A 24,123-nucleotide genomic window follows, 5' to 3' on the forward strand; every position below is an offset into this window, starting at 1 on the left:
ACAATAAACGACGTTATTTATTTAGCTGTGCTCCAAATTTAATTAAAATAAAAAAAATCTTTAAAAATTTATAAATTCTAGTTAAGGATAAGATGTCCAAATGACCAAGTGGAGCAGAATTTCGAAAGAAGAAGAAATTGAGGGAGGAAGAAACAAAGAAATTGTCAGATAATTTTCAAAAATGGTTTGTGCTGGTGGAGATCACTGACAACAATAAAGCAAACCCTGTTAGCTGCAATTCAGTCATTCCTGAAGCTGAAGAAAATTGTAGCGAAACAGAGGCACGTAATTCTGAAAATGACCAGAAAACCAAGTCTTAGTATGAGTCACCTCAGATTGTAAAAAATGAAAATAATAATTATATTATGCTGAACTTAAATAGTCCCTCACCTTGGCCAGCGAATAAATATAAGATGCTTTTTAATAGAAAATGGACCAGATCAAGGCAAAGATGCGGATTTTCATTATTCTTTATCCGAGGACAGATAAAGAATAACGAAAGATTTTCTATAGTGTGGTTTCAAAAAAACTTGCTAATGGTGAATTTCCATACATTTTATTTAAAACTAACAGAAAGAAAGGCTTTTCCTCTTGGAAACTCTTGTATCGATGTATTCCAAATCATGAAAATTCGTTAGAACACCGTGAACACTCTCTAAAATGGAAATCAATGGAAAAGAGTCTAAAAAATTCTGGACTTATTGATGATGCTCTACAAAAAGTAATTTTAACAGAGAAAGAAAAACGGAGACGAATTTTTAAAAATTATTCTGGATGCGCTATATTGTTTTGTGCAAAAAATAAACTTACATTAAGAGGTTCAAATGAGATAATTGGGAATTCGAAAGCTGGAATATTCCTCAATATTATTGAACTTATAAGCCATTATAATTAAGAATTAGCAGAACAAATTTCAAATTATTGCAAAGGAACTGTGAATTATTTATCACATAAAATTCAAGACAAATTTGTCTTGAATATGTTTAATTGGAAGTGAAATTCGGGCCAGTATTATTTCAAAAATTAAAACAGCTAAGTACTTCTTGTTAATTGATTGCACACCCGATTTATCACATCATGAACAAATGTCCCAAGTAATTAGATATGTGCAAATTATTGATGGAAAAATATCAACTGAAGCAAGTTTATTGATTTTATAGAAAGTAAAGAAAAGACTGCGATTGCATTGGCGACAGAAATTCTTACTAGATTAGAAAAAGGGTGGACTTCATATTAAAAATGTAAGGAGTCAGGTATGCAATAATGGGGCCAATATGGCAGTAAAATATAAAGGTGTACAGGCAATAATTTAAAAAAAAAAAAAAAAAAGAATTTTCCATATTTGTATCATGTTCAGCACATAGTCTTAATTTAGCTGGTGTACATCCAGTGTCAATAACATCTGGGATGGTAAGTTTTTTTTGGCTTGTTCAAAGAATATATATATTTTATCTGGTTCCACTAGTCTCTGGGAAATTTTAATGAATACTATGAAGATTTCACTTAAAGGACACAGACACAAGATGGTCGTCCAAAGAACAAGCTGTAAAATCGTTGTTCTTACAAATAACAAAGTTCACGAAGTCTTAATTAATATTGAAGATACGTCTGCAAATGCAGAAACTATCAGTGTTGCCCAAAGTTTGCTTTTACAAATAGGCTATCCATTTATATGCAGATTGGCTATATAGAATAAAATTCTTCATAATATTGACTGTGTAAATAAAGCATTGCATACTAAAAAGCTTTGCTTACCTAACTCTTCCCAGTTAATAAGCTGATTGATAAAAAATCTCCAAGAAATACAGGAAAGTGAATTTGGAGATATTTTCGGATATGCTGCTACCACAGCAGAAATTACATTTCAGCTACATTTCCAGATGAAAGAAAAAAAGAATGACACTTTGCGAATTTTTGGGCCAATTTAAATTTACCTGCTGAACAATAATTTTGTATTGAAATTAAATATGTTTTGGATGTTCTTATGAATGACTTGAGCACTAGATTTGAAAAACTGAATACTGTTTCTTCAGATTTTGATTTTCTATTTAGAACTTCACTCTCATTAATTAATAAATCTGTCTTGCAGAAGGCTGTTTCTGACCTTGCATTAAAATACAACAAAGATTTAAATGCTTCAGCCATTTCAACAGAAATTGAAAGTTTCAAAAATCATGTTTTATCAATTCTACAGGATATAAAATCTGGTACCCCTTTACAACTTCTCCAATTCATTCATGAGTATTGTCTAATGGAATCTTATCCAAATATGGAAATAAAATGAAAGAAACAGCATTGCTAATTTTTCTTACTCTGCCTGTAACAGTACCTTCTTGTGAAAGGTCCTTCAGTAAATTTAAATTATCTAAGATCAACAACTAGACAAGAACGACTAACCAGCATATCAGTTATATCTATTGAAAATCAAGTTGCACAAAACATAAATTATGATAAAATTATTGATGATTTTGCTTTGGCAAAAGCGAGAAAAATTCAATTAAAATAATACATCTTCATTGCATATTTTTATTATAATAAAAGTAATATATTCCACAATATTTTGTTTCTATGGTTTTTTACTAGGTATATAAACTATTTGTGATTTTTTTTTTAATTTTAAAATATTTCCGCAATATGTTGTTTCTATGATTTTATACTAGATATATAGGCACCTCTGTAGCCAGGTGGGCAGGAGCAGCAGTGCGTAGCACACGCTTCTTGATTAGACCGGGATTCAAGCCTATAACCACCGCATATCCCCAGAGCAATATGGCCTTAGTTGCTAATGCTCCTAAAAAAACAAATAACAACAACTAGATATATAAACTTAAGCTACCTGTGATATCTGTGAATTTTTTATTTCTTTGTAGTTTATATAGAAACAGTCTGTAGATATAAACAAATATTTGTTTCTTTTTCTTTGATATTTTTGTTTTGTTATGTTCATCATAATGTTTAATTTATTTTATTAATAAATATATGCAAGTCATAGATCATTGCAATAGTAATTTTTATAAATTCATAAAGATTGACTACCTGCATTAATGGAGGCATATTTATATTACTTTTGCCCCAGGCGTAGGAGTTCCTAGTTCCAGCTAGAATTCAGTTACAGTGTATGTTTATTAGTATGGCTCCAAGAAAGAGGATAGCTTTGCCAATCGCAGAAAATTAGGATTTTGTAAGCTGTACATAATGGTGTGCATTCTAAGACTGACATTGCCAATCAGTTCCACATTCCTAAGAATACTCGTTGACTGGGCTAGCTGGGTGGGTTAAGTACCTGCCTGGTAACCCAAAGGTCGCGGGTTCGAATCCTGCCTCGGGCTTGGATCAGAGTAGTGCTAAAACTTTGGGAGATGCATTATGGCCACAGAAGCTGATGCGCCAACAAGTAACAAAAAAAAAAAAAAAAAAAAAGAATACAGTAGACTCTCGATTTTCCGGGATAGATGGTAAAAAACAAATCCCGGATAATTCAAAAATACAAAATTACCCGACATACGTTACGTAAGAGATACGTTCCAGGACTTCTTACGTAATTCGAGTTTTACGTAACTCAGGAATGACTAATAACATATTGCTACTATATTATTATTGACAAATCTGAATGCAGCACGATACTTGTTAATGTTTGGCCATTTTCATATATCATTATTATTTTAATTTTCTGATCCAACTCGATCGCTTTCCTTTTCTTGATAGATTTATGTAAAGAACTTCACAGGGTTAAGGCGAAAATTCACTATTATCACTCCACCCTAGCTCACATTTTACTAAAGCACATTTCTTTCTGGAGGTCACTGCCATAAAACAATAAAATCAATTTGCACTTTCTGGTTTATTGGGCTTCTCTGTTCGTGCATATAAACGGGTAGTAAAATCGATCTCGTTGCATTTGTGATAATACCAATAACTGGAATTCTGTGGGTTTTTATGTTATTATGGTGAAATGTGTGTGTGTCCCCTTCACTGAAATCTTCAGTCATATAAAAAAAAAAAATAAAAAAAAACCCTATAAATAAATTGTAAGAATCTTCTCTTTTCTATTTTTTTGCTTGTTACTCCGTATCTCACTTGCGAATTTGTGCATGCAGTGATCATCGTTATTGATTGCTTATTTTATTTATTTATTATTTTTGTTTGTTTTAAATTTTACAATCCTAAAAAAAAATTGAGTGAAAAGAAATTTACGTAGTTGCGTAAGTCGGGGACTTACTGTATCGAAAATGTTCAGCAACCTACGTAGAAAAATATGACGATGGATAAAAAACAAAAAAACTTACCGTGCACTACTCGTGTGTCCAACACGATGCTTCCCTTTATTTTTTGCGATGTCAATTTTTAAGTCTATAGCTTTCCTATATTTTTTATGATGTCGTATATGGTTTGGTCACCAACATTATAATGGTTCATTAGAGATTTAACAGATGCACCGTTTTCAAACTTTTGAATAATTTCAAGTTTTTGTTTAACTGAAAACGCAACTGTTTTGCATTTACCCATCATTTTTGCGATTTCTAAACAAAAAAATCCGACGTCCCTGACATAAATAACGGAACAAAATTAGTCTTTTTGCGGTGCAATGGAACGCAACAATCGACACGACGCTCTAAAACAAACTAAACATTTGGTCCTTTTTTTTTTTGAGGGACGGATGTGAAGACAGCGGGGATTGCAAGATAATAGGTACACTATTATCTTGCTAATATGCTTCCCTTTATTTTTTGCGATGTCAATTTTTAAGTCTATAGCTTTCCTATATTTTTTATGATGTCGTATATGATTTAGTCACCAACATTATAATGGTTCATTAGAGATTTAACAGATGCACCGTTTTCAAACTTTTGAATAATTTCAAGTTTTTGTTTAACTGAAAATGCAACTGTTTTGCATTTACCCATCATTTTTGCGATTTCTAAACAAAAAAATCCGACGTCCCTGACATAAATAACGAAACAAAATTAGTCTTTTTGCGGTGCAATGGAACGTAACAATCGACACGACGCTCTAAAACAAACTAAACCTTTTTTTTCTTTTTTTTTTTTTTTTTTTTGAGGGACGGATGTGAAGACAGCGGGGATTGCAAGATAATAGGTACACTAATCTTCCAATGACAACTTATAATGCCGCTTGTTGCTTATTTACAACTTGCAAAACATCTGTTTATACCCATTCTGGTTATTACTTGAATTTTATGATTTCTGGTTGATTTTTTTTTTTTTTAATTTGGAGTCTTGAAGTGTCCCGGTTAATCCGATCCCAGTAAATCGAGAGTCTGCTGTACTCTGTTCACTATTCTGAAAGAATTAGTTGTTTTGTTGTGGGATTTTATGAATGAATGATATATACTGGCCTTCTGGTATAATGACAGTTTTTCTTATTTCCTTGGAGGGATTTCTTTTTAATTCTCTTTATTTTCATATTATTTATTCATGTAGTTTGTGTTTTATAATATTATTAATATTATAAAACTTCAAAAATTTTGGTAACGTTATAGAAAACACAAATGAATAAATAATATTAATATTACACCAGTCAACACATAAAATTTTACGAAAACAATTTCGTAAAACAATTTTACGAAAACAATTTCTAATTTCGTGCTACCAAACATGAAAATCACATTAAATTTGTCGGTTAGCTCTTGTTTTTGAATTACAGTTGGGGTCTCATATTAGCGAGTTACTCTATATTATCAAATATGTCTCTCGGCAAAATGAATGCGAACACTGCAGTTTCAGTACCACCACGCTCTTATCGCATGATCGGCAACTGCCACCTCGCTCTGCATCACGTGATAATTTGTTGCTTCAAATGTGTCTTCAACATTGTTGCAGTAATCCTCAAATACAGTTAGGTACTGTATGATTTGCTCTCAGTTAACAGTTCTCTCTGAGATTCCTACATTTTGTGCAGTATTTGTGTTGTGTAAGATCAATATGCACTGTAATTGTGTGAATAGTCCGAATGACTTCTGTTACATATGTGGAGAAGTCACGATAGCTTCAAGAAAGCATCCTTTAACTCGAGCCATATAAAAGGCCTACTTCTTGTTCTTTGGGTGTGAAGTAGGCAAACAGGACAAGAACTGGGTTCTGCTCTTATGCTGCACTATCTGTTCATAAAAACTCAACACGTTGGTGAATTGAAAGGAATGTTTTATGCCTTTCACAGTGCCCATGATATGGAGGGAGCCGATAAATCATGTTACAGACTTACTTCTGTATGGTGCCTATTAGAAAAGGGATGACAGTGAAGAAAAACAGTGATGTTCCCAAATATACAATGAAGTTTGATACAATGGACGGTGACATACCCAAATATACTCAAATAAACCCCTAGCATTGTTGCTGTTATGGACATTGCATCAGGCATGCATGTAAAATTTTCACTGATTGCAATAAAGATATTAGATACCATCTGCAATTCATCCTGTGCCTCACAGTGAAGTACTACCTATTCCTGAGCCACCCCGACCGTTTTTCTGTACACGCTGATGAAGACACTGATGAACGTCAACTTGATATATCCAGACCTTTATATCTATAACTTGATAGATATATTTAAACCTTTATCCTTCTGAATCACACAAGATCACAGAAAGCGAGCTTAATGTCCTCATTAGGTCATTAAGCTCGAACTTCCGAAGAATAAGGCAGAGCTTTGGTCTCGATGTTACAACAGTGGAATCTTCTAGATCATTTTGTGAAAGTGACAACATTTCATGCTCAAAATAAAAGACTACAATAAATTCTGTCAAACAGAAGGTGAACTCTGTTTGTAAGGATGTTGATGGTCTAATGGCAGCTAAAAGCTTCTAAGGTTAGCTTTAAGGCTTGTTATTACACAATGGTAATATGCTGCCTTCAATACCACTTGCATATGCCTTCCACAAAAAAGAAACATATGCAAACATAGAGAACATCCTCTTAAGTGTAAATTGTCAGAAGTATGAGTGGCAGATATGTGGTGATTTAAAGATAATTGCCATTTTATTAGGACTACAAAAGTGTTATACTAAGTATTGTTTCTTTCTCTGCAAATGGGGTTGTCATACCAAGGATATGCACTACAAGAAGAGGAGTTAATCATTAACACCTGGAATGAAGAACATACCATTTGAATCTCTGGTAGAAGCAAATAAAGTTTTGCTTCCACCACTCCACATCAAACTGGGGCTCATGAAAAATTTTGTGATAGCTTTGGAAGTGAACACTCCTGAATTCGCATACTTGCAAGAGAAGCTCCCAAGACTTAGTACAGAGAAGATTAAGGCAGGCGTTTTCATTGGTCCACAAATAAGGCAATGTTTCAAAGATGAACAGTTTGAATGTGTCCTTATTGATAGCGAGAAATCATTGTGGAAAGCCTTTCAAAATGTTTCGGCTGGTTTTCCAGGAAATTTTAAAGCCAGCAACTAGCATCAGCATTAGTAGAGGCATATCATATGATGCAAGAAAGCATGTTGTCATGTGTTCTGTTATACAGCATCAGCTGTTACTGTTATACAGCATCAGCCAAAAAAAAAAAAAAAAAACCTTCCCATTTCACCCATCCATTCACTCCATATGTTTGTCCACTTCTTCCTTCAATTTATTTAAACTATCAACTTCCACAACGACAGATGGAAGTTTGTTCCAGCAATCAACTACCTGCTGGCTAAAGGCAAATTTTGCACATCTATTCGACAACTGTCTTTCCTTAATTTCAGTTTATGCCTCCTCGGGCTTGTAATCTGAGCAAGAGGAAGGATCCCATCAGCATTGAGCCTGCTCAATCCATTCAAGGCCTTATATACTCAGACCACCTCGCAGGTGCCTAGTCTCCAGACACTGCAATTTACAGAACTTAAGCCATTCTTCATAAGTGCACTCCTTTGTTCCCCTCACCAGTCTTGTTGCCCTTCTCTGCAGTTATTATTATTATTATTAGCCATATGGTGTAAGGAAGCCTGAGGCTTATGCTGCATCAGCCAAAAAAATTTTCTGAGTTACTTTAAGAGAGAGAGAGAACAAGACTCAGAAGTAGAAGGGAATCACCAAGAAAAAGAAGAATGATGACCCTGGAAGAATGATGACCCTGATGACCCCAGCTCAGGACCCTGGGTGTGCCAAGCCCATACTCACCAGATGGAGCCCCTGGGATTAGTTCTATCAACTCTAAATCCTTCCTAAAATGAGGCTTCCAGACCTGTATGCAGTATCAAGGTGTGACTTTATCATTGCCTTATACAAGGATAATCTCCTCCTTATCCCTGCTAGCAGAATTCCTGTATATCATTGACAAGACCCCATGACCTGCTCTTGTAACCTTTGTAGTGCTCAGAAAACTTCATATCTGACTGCACAATTACCCCCAAGTCTCTTTCATTCTTCACTACCCTGAGTGTAACAACAAACAATTGGTACATTTCTCTGAAGTTACTGCTATCCATATGCAGTACTTTGCAATTGTCAATGTTAAACTTTGGTTGCCACTTCTCAGTGCATCTGCCCAACTTTTCTAGATCCTGTTGCAGTAGCATACTGTCATTACTGTTATTAACAACTCCGCCAACTTTTGTATCATCTGCAAACTTCGACATTAAGCTTGATATACCTTCATCAATATCATTGATAAATATTCAAAACAACAATGGGCCTAACACCGAACTCTAGGGGACTCAACTAATAACATTAATCCTTGAAGAGCAGCGTCCATTGATTACCACTCTCTGTCTTCTCCCACCCAACCATTCTTTTATCTGTTGTAGCACAGGCAACCATCATTTTATCTATTGTAACTACAGGAAGCTTGTGGAAGGTCTCATTACTTCTTATGAAAAACTGGGGTGCAACATGTCATTGTAGGTGAATTTTTTGTACTCACACCTGGATTTCTTCCTGCCAAACTGTCGTGCTGTCAGCGACAAACATGAGCACTTCTGTCAAGTCATTGCAGTGATGGAACAAAGATACAAAAGCAAATGGAGTGTCGCCATGTTAACCGATTATTGTTGGATGGTGAAAAGGGATATTCCCACAGCTTGAATACAAGCGAAAGGCGAAAAGGTCCCGTGTTTGATACAGGTATGTTCGTAGCTACATCTTACTGCCATATAAATAAAGAATACCTTTTATAAATATAAAAAACCTTCTTTTTTTCAAAAGCCAATTTGCCATTTTAAGCATGATTTCTGTGTTTAGCACCTCAAAATCTATAAAGTAAACTTAATTTCATGCCCATAACGAGATATGACCCAAGATTTGTTGTTCAGTGTTATTATTTATTAATTTGTGTTTTTGGTATTGTCTGAATTTTTGATTTTTGATGTTTCTTTTATTTTTTATTATTTTTAATGATGGTATTTTGCTTAGACACCAAGTTTTAGAAATAATTACTACTTTAGATTTCTTTTGATTATTTCTATTTGATGGACTTGGTTATGTTAGTCCATCAAATAGTAGTAGTAGTGGCATGTGATGCAAGAAAGCAAGTGTATGCAGCATCAGCCAAAAAAAAAAAAAAAAAAAAAAAATCACACCATTCCCTCCAAATGCCTGTCCAGTTCCTCCTTAAATTTATTCAACCTATCAACTTCCACAACGAAAGATGGAAGTTTGTTCCAGCAATTAACCACCCGCTGGCTAAAGGCAAATTTCCGCACATCTATTCTACATCTGTCTTTTCTTAACCCCCTTAGGTTTGTAATCTGAACAAGTGGAAGGAACCCATCAGAATTCAGCGTGCTCAACCCATTCAAGGCCTTATACACCTCAATCAGATCACCACGCAGGTGCCTAGTCTCCAGCCACTGCAATTTGCAGAACTTAAGCCTCTCTTGGTAAGAGGATCCCTTAATTCCCCTCACCAATCTTGTTGCCCTTCTCTGTAGACGCTCAAGTAAATCTACAACCTTCCTAAAATGAGGCCTCCAAACCTGTATGCAGTACTCAAGGTGTAGCCAGACCATTGCCTTATACAGAGGGACAATCACCTCCTTCTCCCTGCTAGCAAAATTCCTATATATCATTGACAAAACCCCATGACCTGCCCTGGCAGCCTGTCTGCATTGCTCAGAAAACTTCATATCTGCCTGCACAATTACTCCCAGGTCTTTTTCATTTTCTACCACCTTAAGTGTAGTACCACACAGTTGGTATGTTTCTCTGGGGTTACCTCTACCCATATGCAGCACCTTGCATTTGTCAAGGTTAAACCTCAGTTGCCACTTCTTAGCCCATCTGCCCAAATTATCTAGATCCTGTTGCAGTAGCACACTGCCATTACTGTCATTAACAACCCTGCCAACCTTTGTATTATCTGCAAACTTCGACATTAAACCTGATATACCTTCATCAATATCATTGATAAATATACAAAACAACAGTGGACCTAACACCAAACCCTGTGGGACTCCACTGATAACATTAGTCCACGAAGAGCAGCACCCATTGATTACCACCCTCTGTCTTCTCCCACTTAACCATCCTTTTATCCATTGTAGCAACTTACCCTTAATACAATTCTGCTCCAATTTGTACAATAGTCTTCCATGCGCAACAGTGTCAAAAGCTTTCCTGAAATCCAAATATATGATATCAAAATTATTTTTTGCATCCAGTTCCTTTGTAACCACATCATAATATCCTATCAAATAGAAATATAGTTTGTAATATCATGGTTTGTGTATTTTCTGTTCTTATACTTATAGGCCTTGCTAAATGTTTGATTTGTTTTATATAATAATTTACTTATGGCACTAGCTATTAAGATATTTAAACTTTAACAGATGTAAAAAAAAATAAAAAAAACTCTTTAAATGAATACTTCATTATTTTCCACTATCTACTAAAAGTTGAGTTATGTGCCTAAAACTCTACAGTTGAGGTTCATAAAGTTTGGGGCATGGTTCTCCAGGATTACACTTGGATATTTTGGGGTGGGAGGGAGGCACAGATGCTGTTTTATTTCAGATTTGGAGATTAAATGTATTGAAGTATGTATATATATAAACCAAATTTTATGTCATATAAGTTTATTTGCATTTGTTCGGTAAGGGAGGCACATGAAAGGAGGGTGCAAGGTATAAAAGTTTTGGAACCTCTGCCCTACAGCAACTACAAACACAGCTTATGTCACACCAGGCTGACTCAATGTTGCACGGGTCACTTACATCAACTGGGTACACTGCCTTAGATTCTGTGCACTTCTTAACCAAAAATCATAACCCTCAATCCTCCAGTCTCTCCTTTCTGTACACATTTTACTCAACATAGTAAAATTCTGTATCCCTCTATGTCCAAGTGGCATGTTGTTCTGATATTCCTACAATAATCGCATTTACTGAGGAGGTCAGCATTTTATTTGTTTATTTTTTGTACCCAGTTCCAAGTATTCCGTATAGCTGGCTACACAGAAATTTAAATCTGTTTGTACTGAATACAGGTTTTTATTATTATTATTATTATTTTTATTTATTTATTTTTTTTTGTTTGCCAGAATTTGGTTTTCATTAGGTTCTAAACATTCTAACTCGGTGGATTTTAAACATTTTGAAGTTCCCATTTTATGTTTTGTAACTTTTTTTTAATTTTTTTTTATTCTCATGTTTCTCTTGAACTTGGTATTTTATTATACTGTTGTCTCATGCTTCTCTCTGATGAATTTTATTTTAACATTCTGATTGTAGTTTCATTTTAACATTCTGATTGTAGTTTCATCAACAGGTTTCTAGTTGGAGGTATTTTTAATGGCCTGGTTCAATTTGGTATATAACTGTGATAAAGATTTTAGTATGTTAGCTAAAGCTTTTTTACCAGAATTTTAACCATGTGTGCAACATTTCAAAATTTGCGACCCATTACTTTAATTTTCCACACAAGCATCTTTTCATGTTTGTAATTTTCCTGTTTGAAAATAAAAGTAGTAACTTTTTTTTAAATATACTAGGACTGCTGAATTCCGCACCTCTCCTTCTTCCTGGACGTCATATTCTAAACAGTGGATTATTAGCTGCAAACATCTTAGCAATGGCATATTATATGATAAGTAATGATTATGGTATTGGATTAAGTTGCCTTGGATCCACTGCTGCTCTCTCTGCTGTTATGGGAGTCACTCTTACAGCCGCAATTGGAGGTAAGTGTGAGTTTTAAGTAATTCTAAGTGTATTTGCATAATGGACGGATTAACATTTCTTACAAAATGTTAAATATATAACATAAATGTTTGATATGTAAAAGCATGCAATTTTTATTCTGCTGAAGTGTGACGATGCTACAGTGGCAGATACGACTGAGATGTGATGACCAGCTTCAAAATATATTGTCTGTAAAGGTTATATCCGAGACAGAAGGTAATGATACAAATCAAGGAACTGTTGGCCTATAACAAAAAAAAAAAAGAAAAAAAAAAGTAGATCATTGATATCACAGTTGCACAAGAAGAGGGTCCAGTATAAACCTCATAATATGAAATGTGGTAGAAATTCTGTTCAGAGATTCTTCTTAGAGATATCCTCAACATATGTGATCTTGACTTTCATATCACAATCTCAATTCAGCTGATTCTGATTGCTGTGATGCTCTTCATTCTGCCTAAGGTTGTGATTACAACAAGTGATTTCAAGCGAATTTCTCATCAGGTTTTCTCAATGTATTGAGAAAACTTGATTCATACCACTGTAATCAGTCAGTCACTGTTTTTGTTACAATTCAAGGTCATTCTCACCTAGTGAACATTATTCTTGAGCCGGCAGCTGCTTTGTCAGTTACAAAAAATAAAGTGATAGAGGAACATTTACTATATACCAGATTGTTAAAATCCCTGTAAAATGTATCACTAAAATTAACAAAAAAATTAGCATTAGCATTAGTAAAGGAATATGATGCAAGAAAGCAAGCTTATATGGCATCATCCAAAAAAAAAAACACTCCTTCCCGTTTCACCCATCCATTCACTCCAAAAGTTTGTCTAGTTCACCCTTGAATTTATTTAAGCCAGGGTTTCTTAACCAGGGGTCCGTGGAAGGGTTTCAGGGGATCCATGAGCTTGGATGGGAAAATAATCAACTCATTAATTTCCTTCACTTATGAATGTATGTGATAAATTACAATTGTATTGTATTAGCTGTATCTTTAGTCACCAATAGAAATAACAGATATTTTCATATCATATTATAGTTATTGCATATCTCGAAAAATTGCTTACGCTCATCGTTACTTTGAAATTACGGCAGTTATTAGACCTGCCGCTAGATCGTACTTGATTGCAGTCCTGCTCTGGAAAGACTATCGTGCGACGTAGTTGGCAAACTATCCGGCAAATCAGCGCCTAGTAGGACACTTGTAACACGAATAGACACGCTGGCTATGAGTGTAAACCAGGTATGTTCAAACAGGTCCTACGGTTTAGATAACAGTTGAAGTATGTAATTTAACCTTTTCACTGCTATGTGCGTGTACACTGGTCCAACGGTGGAGGCTCCTGCAGTGCTACAGGCGTGTATGCGCACCCACCATCTGTTTGTCGATGCACACAGTTTCGTATATGTCTGTCTTAGTTGCTAATATTACATTAATTATTTAACATTTGTTACAGACCAAATTTAAGTTGAAATGTCGAAGAAAATTAAGTATGATGAAAACTATGTATTATTTGGCTTTAGTATGACTTTAGTAAAACCATGTGCACTGGAAATGGTCGAACTGGTCTGTGGACTGGAACAGAGAAAAAAACTGGAAGCTGTTCCCTTGTCAAATGATGTAATACATTCTAGAATAGTTGATATGTCTTTTAATATTTTGAAGCAGGTCATTGAGGAAATGGCAGCCTCGCCATTCCCCTTCAGTATGTAATTGAATGAGACTACAGACATTTCTCAATGTAGCCAGCTCCTTTTTTTTTTTGTTTGCTATGTGCATGCTGATGCCATCAAAGAAGAATTCTTATTTTGAGTCTCTTTCGGAAACTACAAAGGCCGTCGATGTTTTCGAAATGGTAAAAAGTTTTTTTTTACAAATGAAACTTTGAATGGAAAGGAAAACTTCATTCTCTTTGCACTGATGGAGTTCCTGCGACGCTTGGTAATACATCTGGTTTTGCTACTTTAGTGAAAAAAAGAAGCTCCTCAAGTCATCGTCGCTCATTGCTTTTTACACAGACATGCACTGGCAACAAAGACTCTTCCAACAACCCTGAAAGAAGTATTGTCAACAGCCATAAAAGTTATCAACTTTATCAAAAGAAGTTCTCTGAATCATCGTATTTTTAAAAGATTTTGTCAAGAAATGGGAGTAGAATATGAAGTGCTTCTCTACTACACAGAAGTGCGCTGGCTTTCAAGAGGACAGGTCTTGAAGTGCTTGTTCGAACTAAGGGCAGAAGTTTCACTTTTTCTGGAAGAAAGAGAAACCCCACTCTTGGAACATTTTTGAAAGAAAGGATTTTATCCATGGGTTGGCTTACCTGGCAGATATTTTTCACCATATGAATGAGATAAATTTTTTCCATTCAAGGTCATGAAGTCACCATTATGGATGCAACTGAAATATTACAAGCTTTCTTGGCCAAGTTACCAATATGGAAGGAGAGAGTAGAGACCGACATTCTTGCAAACTTTCCACTGTTGCAGGAAGTACTTTACCACGATGTAGTTGAAATGCAAACTTCTCTCTCAATTTTTTTGAAAAGAGATATCTGCGAACACTTGGAAACATTACAGAACTCTTTTAAAAGTTATTTCTATCTTGATGGCATGAAAATTGGACCATGGATCTGAAATCCTTTTCTTTCTGATATAAACTGTATCGAAGATGTTGACTTAACCAAAGATGAACTTATTGATCTTAGGTCAAAAAACTTACTACGGTTGGAGTTTACCTCAAAAAGCCATGGAGAATTCTGGTGTTCCCTGAGAGAAGCCTATCCTCGTCTTGTAAAGCGAGCTATGGAAGCTTTGATCCCATTTGCAACAATATATCTGTGTGAATCGGGATTTTCAGCACTTGTAACAATGAAAACAAAAAATCAAGATCGATTAGATGTCCAACATGACGTGTGTTGCCTTGTCAAATACCACACCACAGTTTAATGTTCTTATTCAAGATAAACAACAACAGTCTTCACACTGATATGTCCTTAAAAAATAAAATTTAACTTCAACTTTCCTGTATTTTAAATGTATTGTATTATTATTCAATGTGTTAAGAAAGAAACACATATATTACTGTATAATGTTTTTTTTTTAAATTTTGGTAACTGTTTCATTAAACTGGTTTTTTTGTAATTTTATTTTATGCATTTAAAAACATTATTCTGAGAAGGGGTCCGTGGCATTCACCTGACTGACAAAGGGGTCCGTGGAACTAAGAAGGTTAAGAACCCCTGATTTAAGCTGTCAACTTCCACAATGACAGATAGAAGTTTGTTCCACCAATCAACTACACGCTGGCTAAAGGCAAATTTCCACACATCTATTCTACAACTGTCTTTCCTCAATTTGAATTTATGCCCACTCAGGTGTGGAATCTGAGCAAGAGGAAGAATCCCATCAGCATTGAGCTTGCTCAAACCATTCAAGGTCTTATACACCTCAATCAGATCACCTCGCAGGTGCCTTGTCTCCAGATGCTGCAATTTACAGAACTTAAGCCTAACTTGGTAACAGCAACCCTTTGTTCCATTCACTAATCTCGTTGCCCTTCTTTGTACTCATTCTAGTAGCACATCTTTCCTAAAATGATTCCTCCAGACCTGTATGCAGTATTCAAGGTGTGACCTTACCACTACCTTATACAAGGGAATAATCACCTCCGTATCCCTGCTAGAAAAATTCCTATATGTCATTGACAAGACCCCATGAGTGACTTTTGCAGCCTGTTTGCACTGTCAGAAAACTTCCTGTCTGACTGCACAATTACTTCCAGGTCTTTTTCATTCTCCACTACTCTGAGTATAGTACAGTAATACCCCGAAGTTACGCGATAGGTGGGTCCGACGAAAATCGCGTAAGTCAAATTCGCGTAAGTCAGAGTACAACTTTGCATATAAATACATATAAATTTTGCTTAATTGGGACCAAGGACTAACAAAAACACTAGTTTAGAAGAAAAATATTAATAAAATTGCAGTTCTTTATACATATTAATACAAAATATGTATTAAAAAAACAAATGACTTACGTAAAAAAGTTATTTCGATGTCGATGGCTTCATAAAATCTAACAAATTCGTCTGACGACACAGCGCCTTCTTTTTTTCACGCAGAATTTCTTCGTAGCAAGCTAATAATTTTTTTATTCCTTTGTAGCTATAACGCGTTCTTCGTTGGAGTCTATGTTTTCTAAAATTAAGCCCTTTACAATTGAGCCCTTTTCAATTTTCAACCTGTCAAGTTTGCAATTGTCATGCGCTTTTCGCCGTTGCTTCATTTAGGCCTGTAGCACGTGCAATATCACATGGTCTTTCATTTCGCTCAAAGCGTTTCACAATTTCATATTTTTTCTCTATCGACAGAGGCGGACTGGCCATAAGCCTTACCGGGGAAACCCCGGTGGGCCAATGTGATTTTGGCCATAAACCATAGTATGAGGCCACTATGAATTTTCCCGGGTAAGAATTTTTGATCCAGTCCGCCTCTGTTTATCGATAATTGCTTTTCTTTTTCTTTCTGAATCTGCAGTGTCTTCACCAGGACGCTTCCTTTTCACACCTTTTAATTAAGTATTTTACTCATTTTTAGGGAATAAAGCACAATTACAAAATGAGGAGGCACGCTTGATACGCATAAACAAAACTGCGCACATGTAGCAACTGAATAAACAACACCATAAAGGCAGGATACACTTAACACCTCACATTTCTAGGGGTTACTACCATAAAATAATAAAAATCCAGTTGCGTTTCTGCTAGTGAAATCTGTTATAAACTGGTAGTAAACTCGATCTAATTGCATTTGCAATTATACCGATAGCTGGAATTGTGTTGGTTTTTACGTTATTATGGTGAAATGAGTTTCCCCTTCACTGATATAAAAAACATAAAAGCAGCAAAGTTGAATTTTGTTCATCTTTCGCTCTCATTCTCCACCGTCGCACTGTATATCGATAACATATGAAAAACGACCTTGAAGATAGTGGGCGGCCAAACGAAAAAATCAAGAACCGCGTAACTCCGAGTTCGCATAAGTCGGGGTAGCGTAAGTCGGGGTATTACTGTACTGCATAGTTGGTATGTTACTCTGAGGTTACTGTTACCCCTATGCAGTATTTTGCATTTGTTAATGTCAAACTTCAGTTGCCACCCTCAGCCCATCTGCTCAACTTTTCCTAAAATCCTTGTAAAATATCACTAAAATTAACACAAAATGCAAATTTTCCCCACACTGACTGTTCATATCAAATTCCATTACTTTTCTATGCATATATTTACAAATATCAGTATTGCCTATTTTGCAAATAATGCATATTACTTTTTAAATAAATGTTTATTTAATAATTCTGCATTTCTTGAAATGTTCCAGTTTTGGTAAAATCTGGAAATGAAAAAAAAAAAAAAAAAAAAAAAAATGAAGAAGGGTAACGTGTTTACTTTGTGTACAGTATATAAATGTGATTTTTTTCAATTTCAAGCAGTGGGAATCTATCGGCTGTGGAATCTAGCATGCATACTTGTTTGTGCATGCTGGATTCCAAGACTACTCACACCTGAGGAACAGCCAGTCTGCATGGAGGTTCGTCAGAAGCTGCAATGGATAGTTACTGAAGGTGGTGAGGTTCTGCACAAGGTGATAATGTTGGATGAGACATGGCTTCATTTATACCCAGAGAGTAAGCAACAAAGCTCTGTTGGAAGTCTAAGTCATTGCCAACACCATTAAACGTTAAAAGCATAATTTGTGACCTCTGCAGGAAACGTTATGGTCATCTCATTTTTACAACATTCAAAGAATGGTTTATCAGCATTGTACCACATCATACAACTGTTGTGAGACCTTACTACAGATGTATACTGCACATTTTGCTGGATCACATTCGTTGCAAATAACCACAACTGCATGCAAGTGGGTGGATACTGCATCACAACTATGCCAGACATCACATTGCTCATACTGTAATCGGGTACTTAGCACATTAATCTTAAATGTTTCCCTCATCCACCCTACGGTCCTGATCTTGCACCCTTTGATATTTTTTTATTTCCAAAGTTAAAGGAGCTGCAAGGAAAACATTTCCAGACATCAGAAGAAGTTGTAAAGACGTCAGAGGCAATTCTCAAACATAGTCAAAAAAGGGCTTCCACTTTTTTTTTTTTTTTTTTTTTTTTTTTTTTTTTTTGAAGAATGGCAGAAATGTTAGAGTAAGTGCATTTCATCAAATGGGAACTACTTTGAAAAGGACCATAAAAATATGGATGATTAACAAAGATATGTTGTCAAAAAAAAATTATAATCATTCTTTATTGAACAGTTTTCATGTTACTATTTCAGCGTTATCATACAAGACAATGTAGTGTCGTCCACTGCATTATCCTGAGAAAGCCAGCTGGCTGCTGTATTTCTCACCACTGGTTTTGGGTATCAACTTCTTGTTCTTGAATTGCTCATCCATGGACAATGACATTAGTTACTTCCTTCTTTTTTTTTTTTTTTTTTTCCTTCTGCCCTGAGGTCAAGAAAACTCCTCTTCCACTCTGGGTTTAAAAGGAGGTGATTATTCCTTTGTATAAGGCAATGGTCAGGCCCCATCTTGAGTACTGCATACAGGTCTGGAGGCCTCATTTTAGGAAGAATGTAGAGCTACTGGAGCGAGTACAGAGAAGGGCAACAAGATTGGTGAGTGGAACAAAGGGTTGCTCTTACCAAGAAAGGCTTAAGTTCTGCAAATTACAGTATCTGGAAACTAGGCATCTGCAAGGTGATCTGATTGAGTTGTATAGGGATTGTAATAGTTTGAGCAAGCCCAATTTTGATAGGATTCTTCCTCTTGCTCAGATTATGCACCTGAGGGGGTATAAATTCAAATTGAGGAAAGACAGTTGTAGAGTAAATTTGTGTAAATTTGTCTTTAGCCAGCAGGTGGTTGATTACTGGAACGAATTTCCATCTGTCGTTGTAGAAGTTGATAGCTTAATTAAATTATAAATTCAAGGAAGAACTGGTCAAACTTTTGGAGCAAATGGATGGATGGGTGAAATAGGAATTTTTAGCTGATGTTGTATAAGTTTGCTTCCTTGCATCATATGTCTCTACTAATGCTAAAGTAGCATCATTTGGCTTAATATTATATAGTATCTGAGGTTTTCCCCCGCCCCTCATCCAAATAAAATCATCCTTTCCTTTCACTATCAGAGCATTTGATTTTATAAAATTTTTTACCCACATCTGTTATTTTGTACCTCTCTAGTACAAATCCCATTAAATGCTATTCTGTCTCTCTCTCTCATTTTGTCGGCCATTTTATACTTAGGTTTTCCAGGCATTTTGCAAAATAGAAAGGCAGAGAGGCATAAAACGACCTTTCCTCTGCACAGAATTAATCCCTGAACATTTGAGTAATTTTTTTAACATAGATTTAACAAGGTATGGGAGGGCTTAAAAAGCAGCCATCACTGAACTCCAGGATACCATTACATGATCATGAAGGTATTGGCAATTACTTTAACATAGCTTTGTTGTTGTTATGTTTTCCTGGTGCCTTCATGACCATATTAATGGTATCCTGAAGTCCAGGTGATGGTTGGTTTTGGAGATCACATTTGCTCCTCCCCTCAACTTTTGTTAAAGCTATGTTAAAACAATTACCAAATGTTTAGGGGTCACTTTTGTGTAGAGGTTAAAGTGCTTAATGCTTCCCCTCTCTATTGTGCATAGTCCTGTACACGACTGAGTATGGCGCCTCTGTAGCCAGGTGGGCAGGAGCAGCAGTGCGTAGCACACGCTTCTTGATTAGACCGGGGTTCAAGCCCGTGACCACCAAATATGGAGGATGCGGAAAGGTCAGGGAATGACCACCGCATATCCCCAGAGCAGTATGGCCTTAGTTGCTAATGCTCCTAAAAACCAAATAACAACAACTGAGTAAATATACAATAGCATGCAGAAGTTTAAAGGGGAAATGAGAGAAAGAGACAGGCAGGCAGAAACAGAGAGAAAGAAGCCGCAAGGGAATTTAATAGAATTTAATGCAGGTGCATTGTTCAGAAATATTTTCCCAATAGTGAAAGGGCAAAAAAAATATGATTGCAGAAGATCAAAAACAAAAGGCATTGTTCATGCAATTGCACAGACAGGGAAACAAGAGGTAGTAATGACTCTGTAAAGTGGGGCATTTTCAGTTGCTAGAGAAGGCAGTAATCAAAGCGATTCTGAGCCATATCTCATTGTGGTTACCTTTTGTAATAAAACTCATCAAATCCAAAGCATCTTGCTCTAAATGTCAGCATTGGAAGGGGACTCTGCAGGTTTTTACATTGATCACCTTCTGAACAACATGAAAGCATGTGGAATTCCTTACAAAAACTTTGCAGCACTTAATGCTAATAAAAACTGTGGTAAAAATTGTGTCAAAAGAGGAGATTGAGTGCTTGATGGTAATAGGCTGTCCTTATCATCTTATTAATTTGTGTGCTGCAAAGGGAGCTGTATGTCGTCCTGTGAAAGTGGATGAATTATTTATCTGCATCTACTACTATCTAGAGAGAGAAAGGTGCAAAACGAAAAGATGGATTAAACAATTTTAACTGATGCAGTTGCATTGAAGTATAAAATATTTTGAACACATTGGCTCTCTATGGTTAAATATGCAATTAGCCAGGTAGACCGTGGTAGCCTCTGACAAATCTATTTAAAGAAGAGGTTAGAAGAGCTCAGAAAAGTTCTATGAGCTCTTTTCAAAGTTTCCAAACTGAAAAGTACAACAAACGATCACCAGTGAGTGCCATCGACCATATCCAAATCCAGTTTGTGATCCAAAAGAAGTTTTGAAACAAGACAAAAAATTAATGAATTCCTCAAGAAAAAGAACCACTGAATCACAAACTTATGGTGAAAGTAAGCTGATAGTTCTAGGCATGTCATCCTCACTTGTGCAGAAAGTCTATTCAACTTTCTGTCTTCTGGCTTGAACAAGGCAATATTCTAGTTATTTTAGATATTATGTCAACATTTGAAAACTCAAACATAGCTCTTTTCAATCCAGCCTACCTCAAATCCATGTACTGAGGCCTTGTATTTACTCCTAGATAAGTTGAAAAATGTTAATGTGCAAAACTCTTATCAACAATTTTCAGATCTTCCACTTAATTTTGGAAATTGATTGCCATAACAGACTTAAGTAAAAGGATGAGTCTAACTTAGCCATGGGCATTTGTACTGCCAAGGGCATGAAGAGTCTAAAAGAAGAGAAGAAAATTGTTTTCTTTTGGTTTGTGAGGAAGTACTTTATGGCTTCATGTAACTACATGTTATACAAGTTCCAATTGAAAAATGACATTCTTTTAAATGCTGAGGTCAGTTGATAGTACATCTTTTTCAAATGTGAAATTTTTGTGGCCAGGTTTCTGGTACTTCTTGGTGTCATTAAAGATAAAGAAATAGATGTTTTTCAGCATCACTTCTCTGAGCTTCAATGTGAGAAGCCACAGGGAGCTATTATGAAAGAAAAAAGGATTGGTCTTGGTTGCAGAACTGACAAGAGCACAAGGAAGCTTAAAATACAACAAATTATCCGAAATCATGCCAGGAAGTTTATTTTAGCCAGTTCCTCTTGGCAATGTGAGAGAATATTCAGCAAAGTTAGAAAAATGTATGGAAACAGAACAGGCACCTGTGAGGTGATCCGATTGAGGTGTTTAAGGTTTTGATAGATGGATAGAGCAAACTCCATAACTCCATGCTGGTGGCATTCTTCCTCTTGCTCAGACTACACATAGGAGGTGGCTTAAATTCAAATTGGGGAAAGATGGTTGCTGGATAGCTGTGCAGAAGTTTGTTTTCAGTGAGCATATGGTTGGAACACTGCACTTCCATCTTTTATAGTGGAAGTGGATAGTTTGAATAAGTTCAAGGAAGACTAGCCAAATTATTGGAGGAGATGGACAGGCAATGTGGGGATTTTTTGTTTTATCTGATGCTTTATAAGCTTGCTTTCTTGCATGATTTTCCACTGGTAACAGTAATATGAAAACAAAAACTGAGTTCAGATCTATCCTTTTGGTGAATCTAGGCACCTTAGAGGAGACGTGATTGTGGTGTTTAAGGCTCTGAGAGGCATATGCAAAATGAATGAGGACAAAATTTTTACGTTTATAAATGATTCTAGAACAAGGGGCCATAATTGGGGGGGGGGGTTAGACCGGATTGCAGGAAGTTTTATTTTAGCCAGAGAGTTATAAATTACTGGAATAAGTTACCTACATGGGTGGTAGAGGCCAACAGTTTAAATTCAAAGGTCATCTGGATAATCTCCTACAAGAGGAGAAAAATGCAGGTTGTCCATTTCCTTTTCTGTTGTTAATTATTATTGTTATTTTTTTAAATTTCCTTCTTCCTTATTATGATTATTTTATTTTATTTAATTTTTGTTATTTTATTTTATATTTTGTTAATTTATTTTATTATTATTATTATAATTATTATTTCTCTTATTATTTCTCTCTGATTGGGGGTTCCACCTTGTGACTTATTGCTACCAAGTACAGGGTGGTTGTTGTTATGTCTGGTGTTACTGTTGGTCGAGGAACTCTCTGACTATCCTACAGGTGTTCAGGATTGAGACTTTCTGGAGTTCCTTGTAGGTGTTCACTGGGAGACCTATTTTTTTTTTTTTTTTTTTATGAGAACCCCAAACACGAAAGGTATCAAAACCTATAGTACTTAGTACCGTGCATGGGTTGAAGGAGAAGTATGGGGAGAGGGGGATGCCGGAAACTTTGCTCTAGAGACTAAACATGGGTTTCGCCACTTCAAGCCTCCAATAAGCAAAAGTGGTGGTATTTCACCGGTTGATGAAAGTCATCTACTACCTCTGCTGCTAGGCTGTTATGTAGGGTCTTTGGCATCATACCTGTGGTTGACACAGTGATCGGGATGGTAGTTACTTGTTGCATATGCCACATCTCTTTGATCTCCTGTCTTAGATTCGTGTATTTCCTGATTTTTTTCCCCCATGGGTTTTCTGCAGGTTGCCAGTGTTGGGTACCACTATGTCAGTAAGATAGGTAGCCTTTTCCTTCTTGTCCACAAGGGTTATGTCTGGTCTGTTGTGCGAGATTGTCCTATCCGTTATTATGGCGTGGTCCCAATACAGCTTGTGTGTTTGGGTTTGTACTTGTAGTACAGTACACTTTCTTCAGTCAACTGGTATTTCCTTGCTATCTTCTGATGTATTATCCTGGCTACCTGGTCATGTCTATGAGTGTTATTATTATTATTATTTTATGTTTTTTTTTACTGGTGCAGCATGTGGCCATTGCTAATACTAACCTTTGTAACTATTCCTAATGGCCATTATTGTGATCAAAACTTGGACTTAACACTTCTGAAGAGGGCAAAGCCTACAACTGTGTCTTTCTTGAAGTAGTCAAATATCCAAATGGAAATCACACACAGAAAAATGTTAGATAAGTTAATATTTGTAAGCATACTATACTGGTAAACAATCTTATGGTGATATTTTAATATAAAATAAACATTTTTCCAGTGAAATTTAATTTGAAGTGTGGACTTTTAAAAAACCTCCTGCTTACAAATGCCTCATCTCTAGCTTTTGAAAATCAAAAGTTGGCAGCTATGGATATGTTAAAACTTGTTGCTGGCACTATGTTATAAATCAAATACAGGTCGACCATCACTAATCCAGCCACCGGTAATCCGGTTCCACTGCTAATTTGGACATAATTTCCGCGAACGTAATTTCAAATTTCCCGGGTCGGCACACCGACCTGCCGCTACTGTTTTGGTGGCGTTGGTTGCAGCATCAGCTGTTGGCACAAACTCGTAAACACTGGCAAGCCATTCTCACTTGTTTTTCTGCATTTATTATTATTATAACCTGCTTACATTTAGCCCCATCCATGGTTCCAATGTATAAAGGAAGTGCCTCTCATGGTGTAAAGTGCAAACACTGTACATAACAGATAA

The 24,123-nt window shown here is 35.9% G+C and overlaps 1 protein-coding gene across 2 annotated transcripts in view; it reads left to right on the forward strand.

The window, feature by feature from the left end:
• LOC150085480 (NAD(P) transhydrogenase, mitochondrial-like) overlaps positions 1 to 24,123 on the forward strand; it is a 445,310-nt gene that overhangs the window by 310,764 nt on the left and 110,423 nt on the right. For both annotated transcript variants that reach the window (XM_090374063.1, XM_090374062.1), the window contains exon 11: positions 11,935 to 12,123. In XM_090374063.1, the coding sequence (XP_090230189.1) occupies positions 11,935 to 12,123 (189 nt within the window). The remainder of the gene's footprint in view (positions 1 to 11,934; positions 12,124 to 24,123) is intronic.

Source organism: Mastigoproctus giganteus, chromosome 5, assembly GCF_048544385.1.
Source record: "Mastigoproctus giganteus isolate SK-2022 chromosome 5, ASM4854438v1, whole genome shotgun sequence".
In the NCBI taxonomy this organism is placed as follows: Eukaryota; Metazoa; Arthropoda; class Arachnida; order Uropygi; family Thelyphonidae; genus Mastigoproctus; species Mastigoproctus giganteus.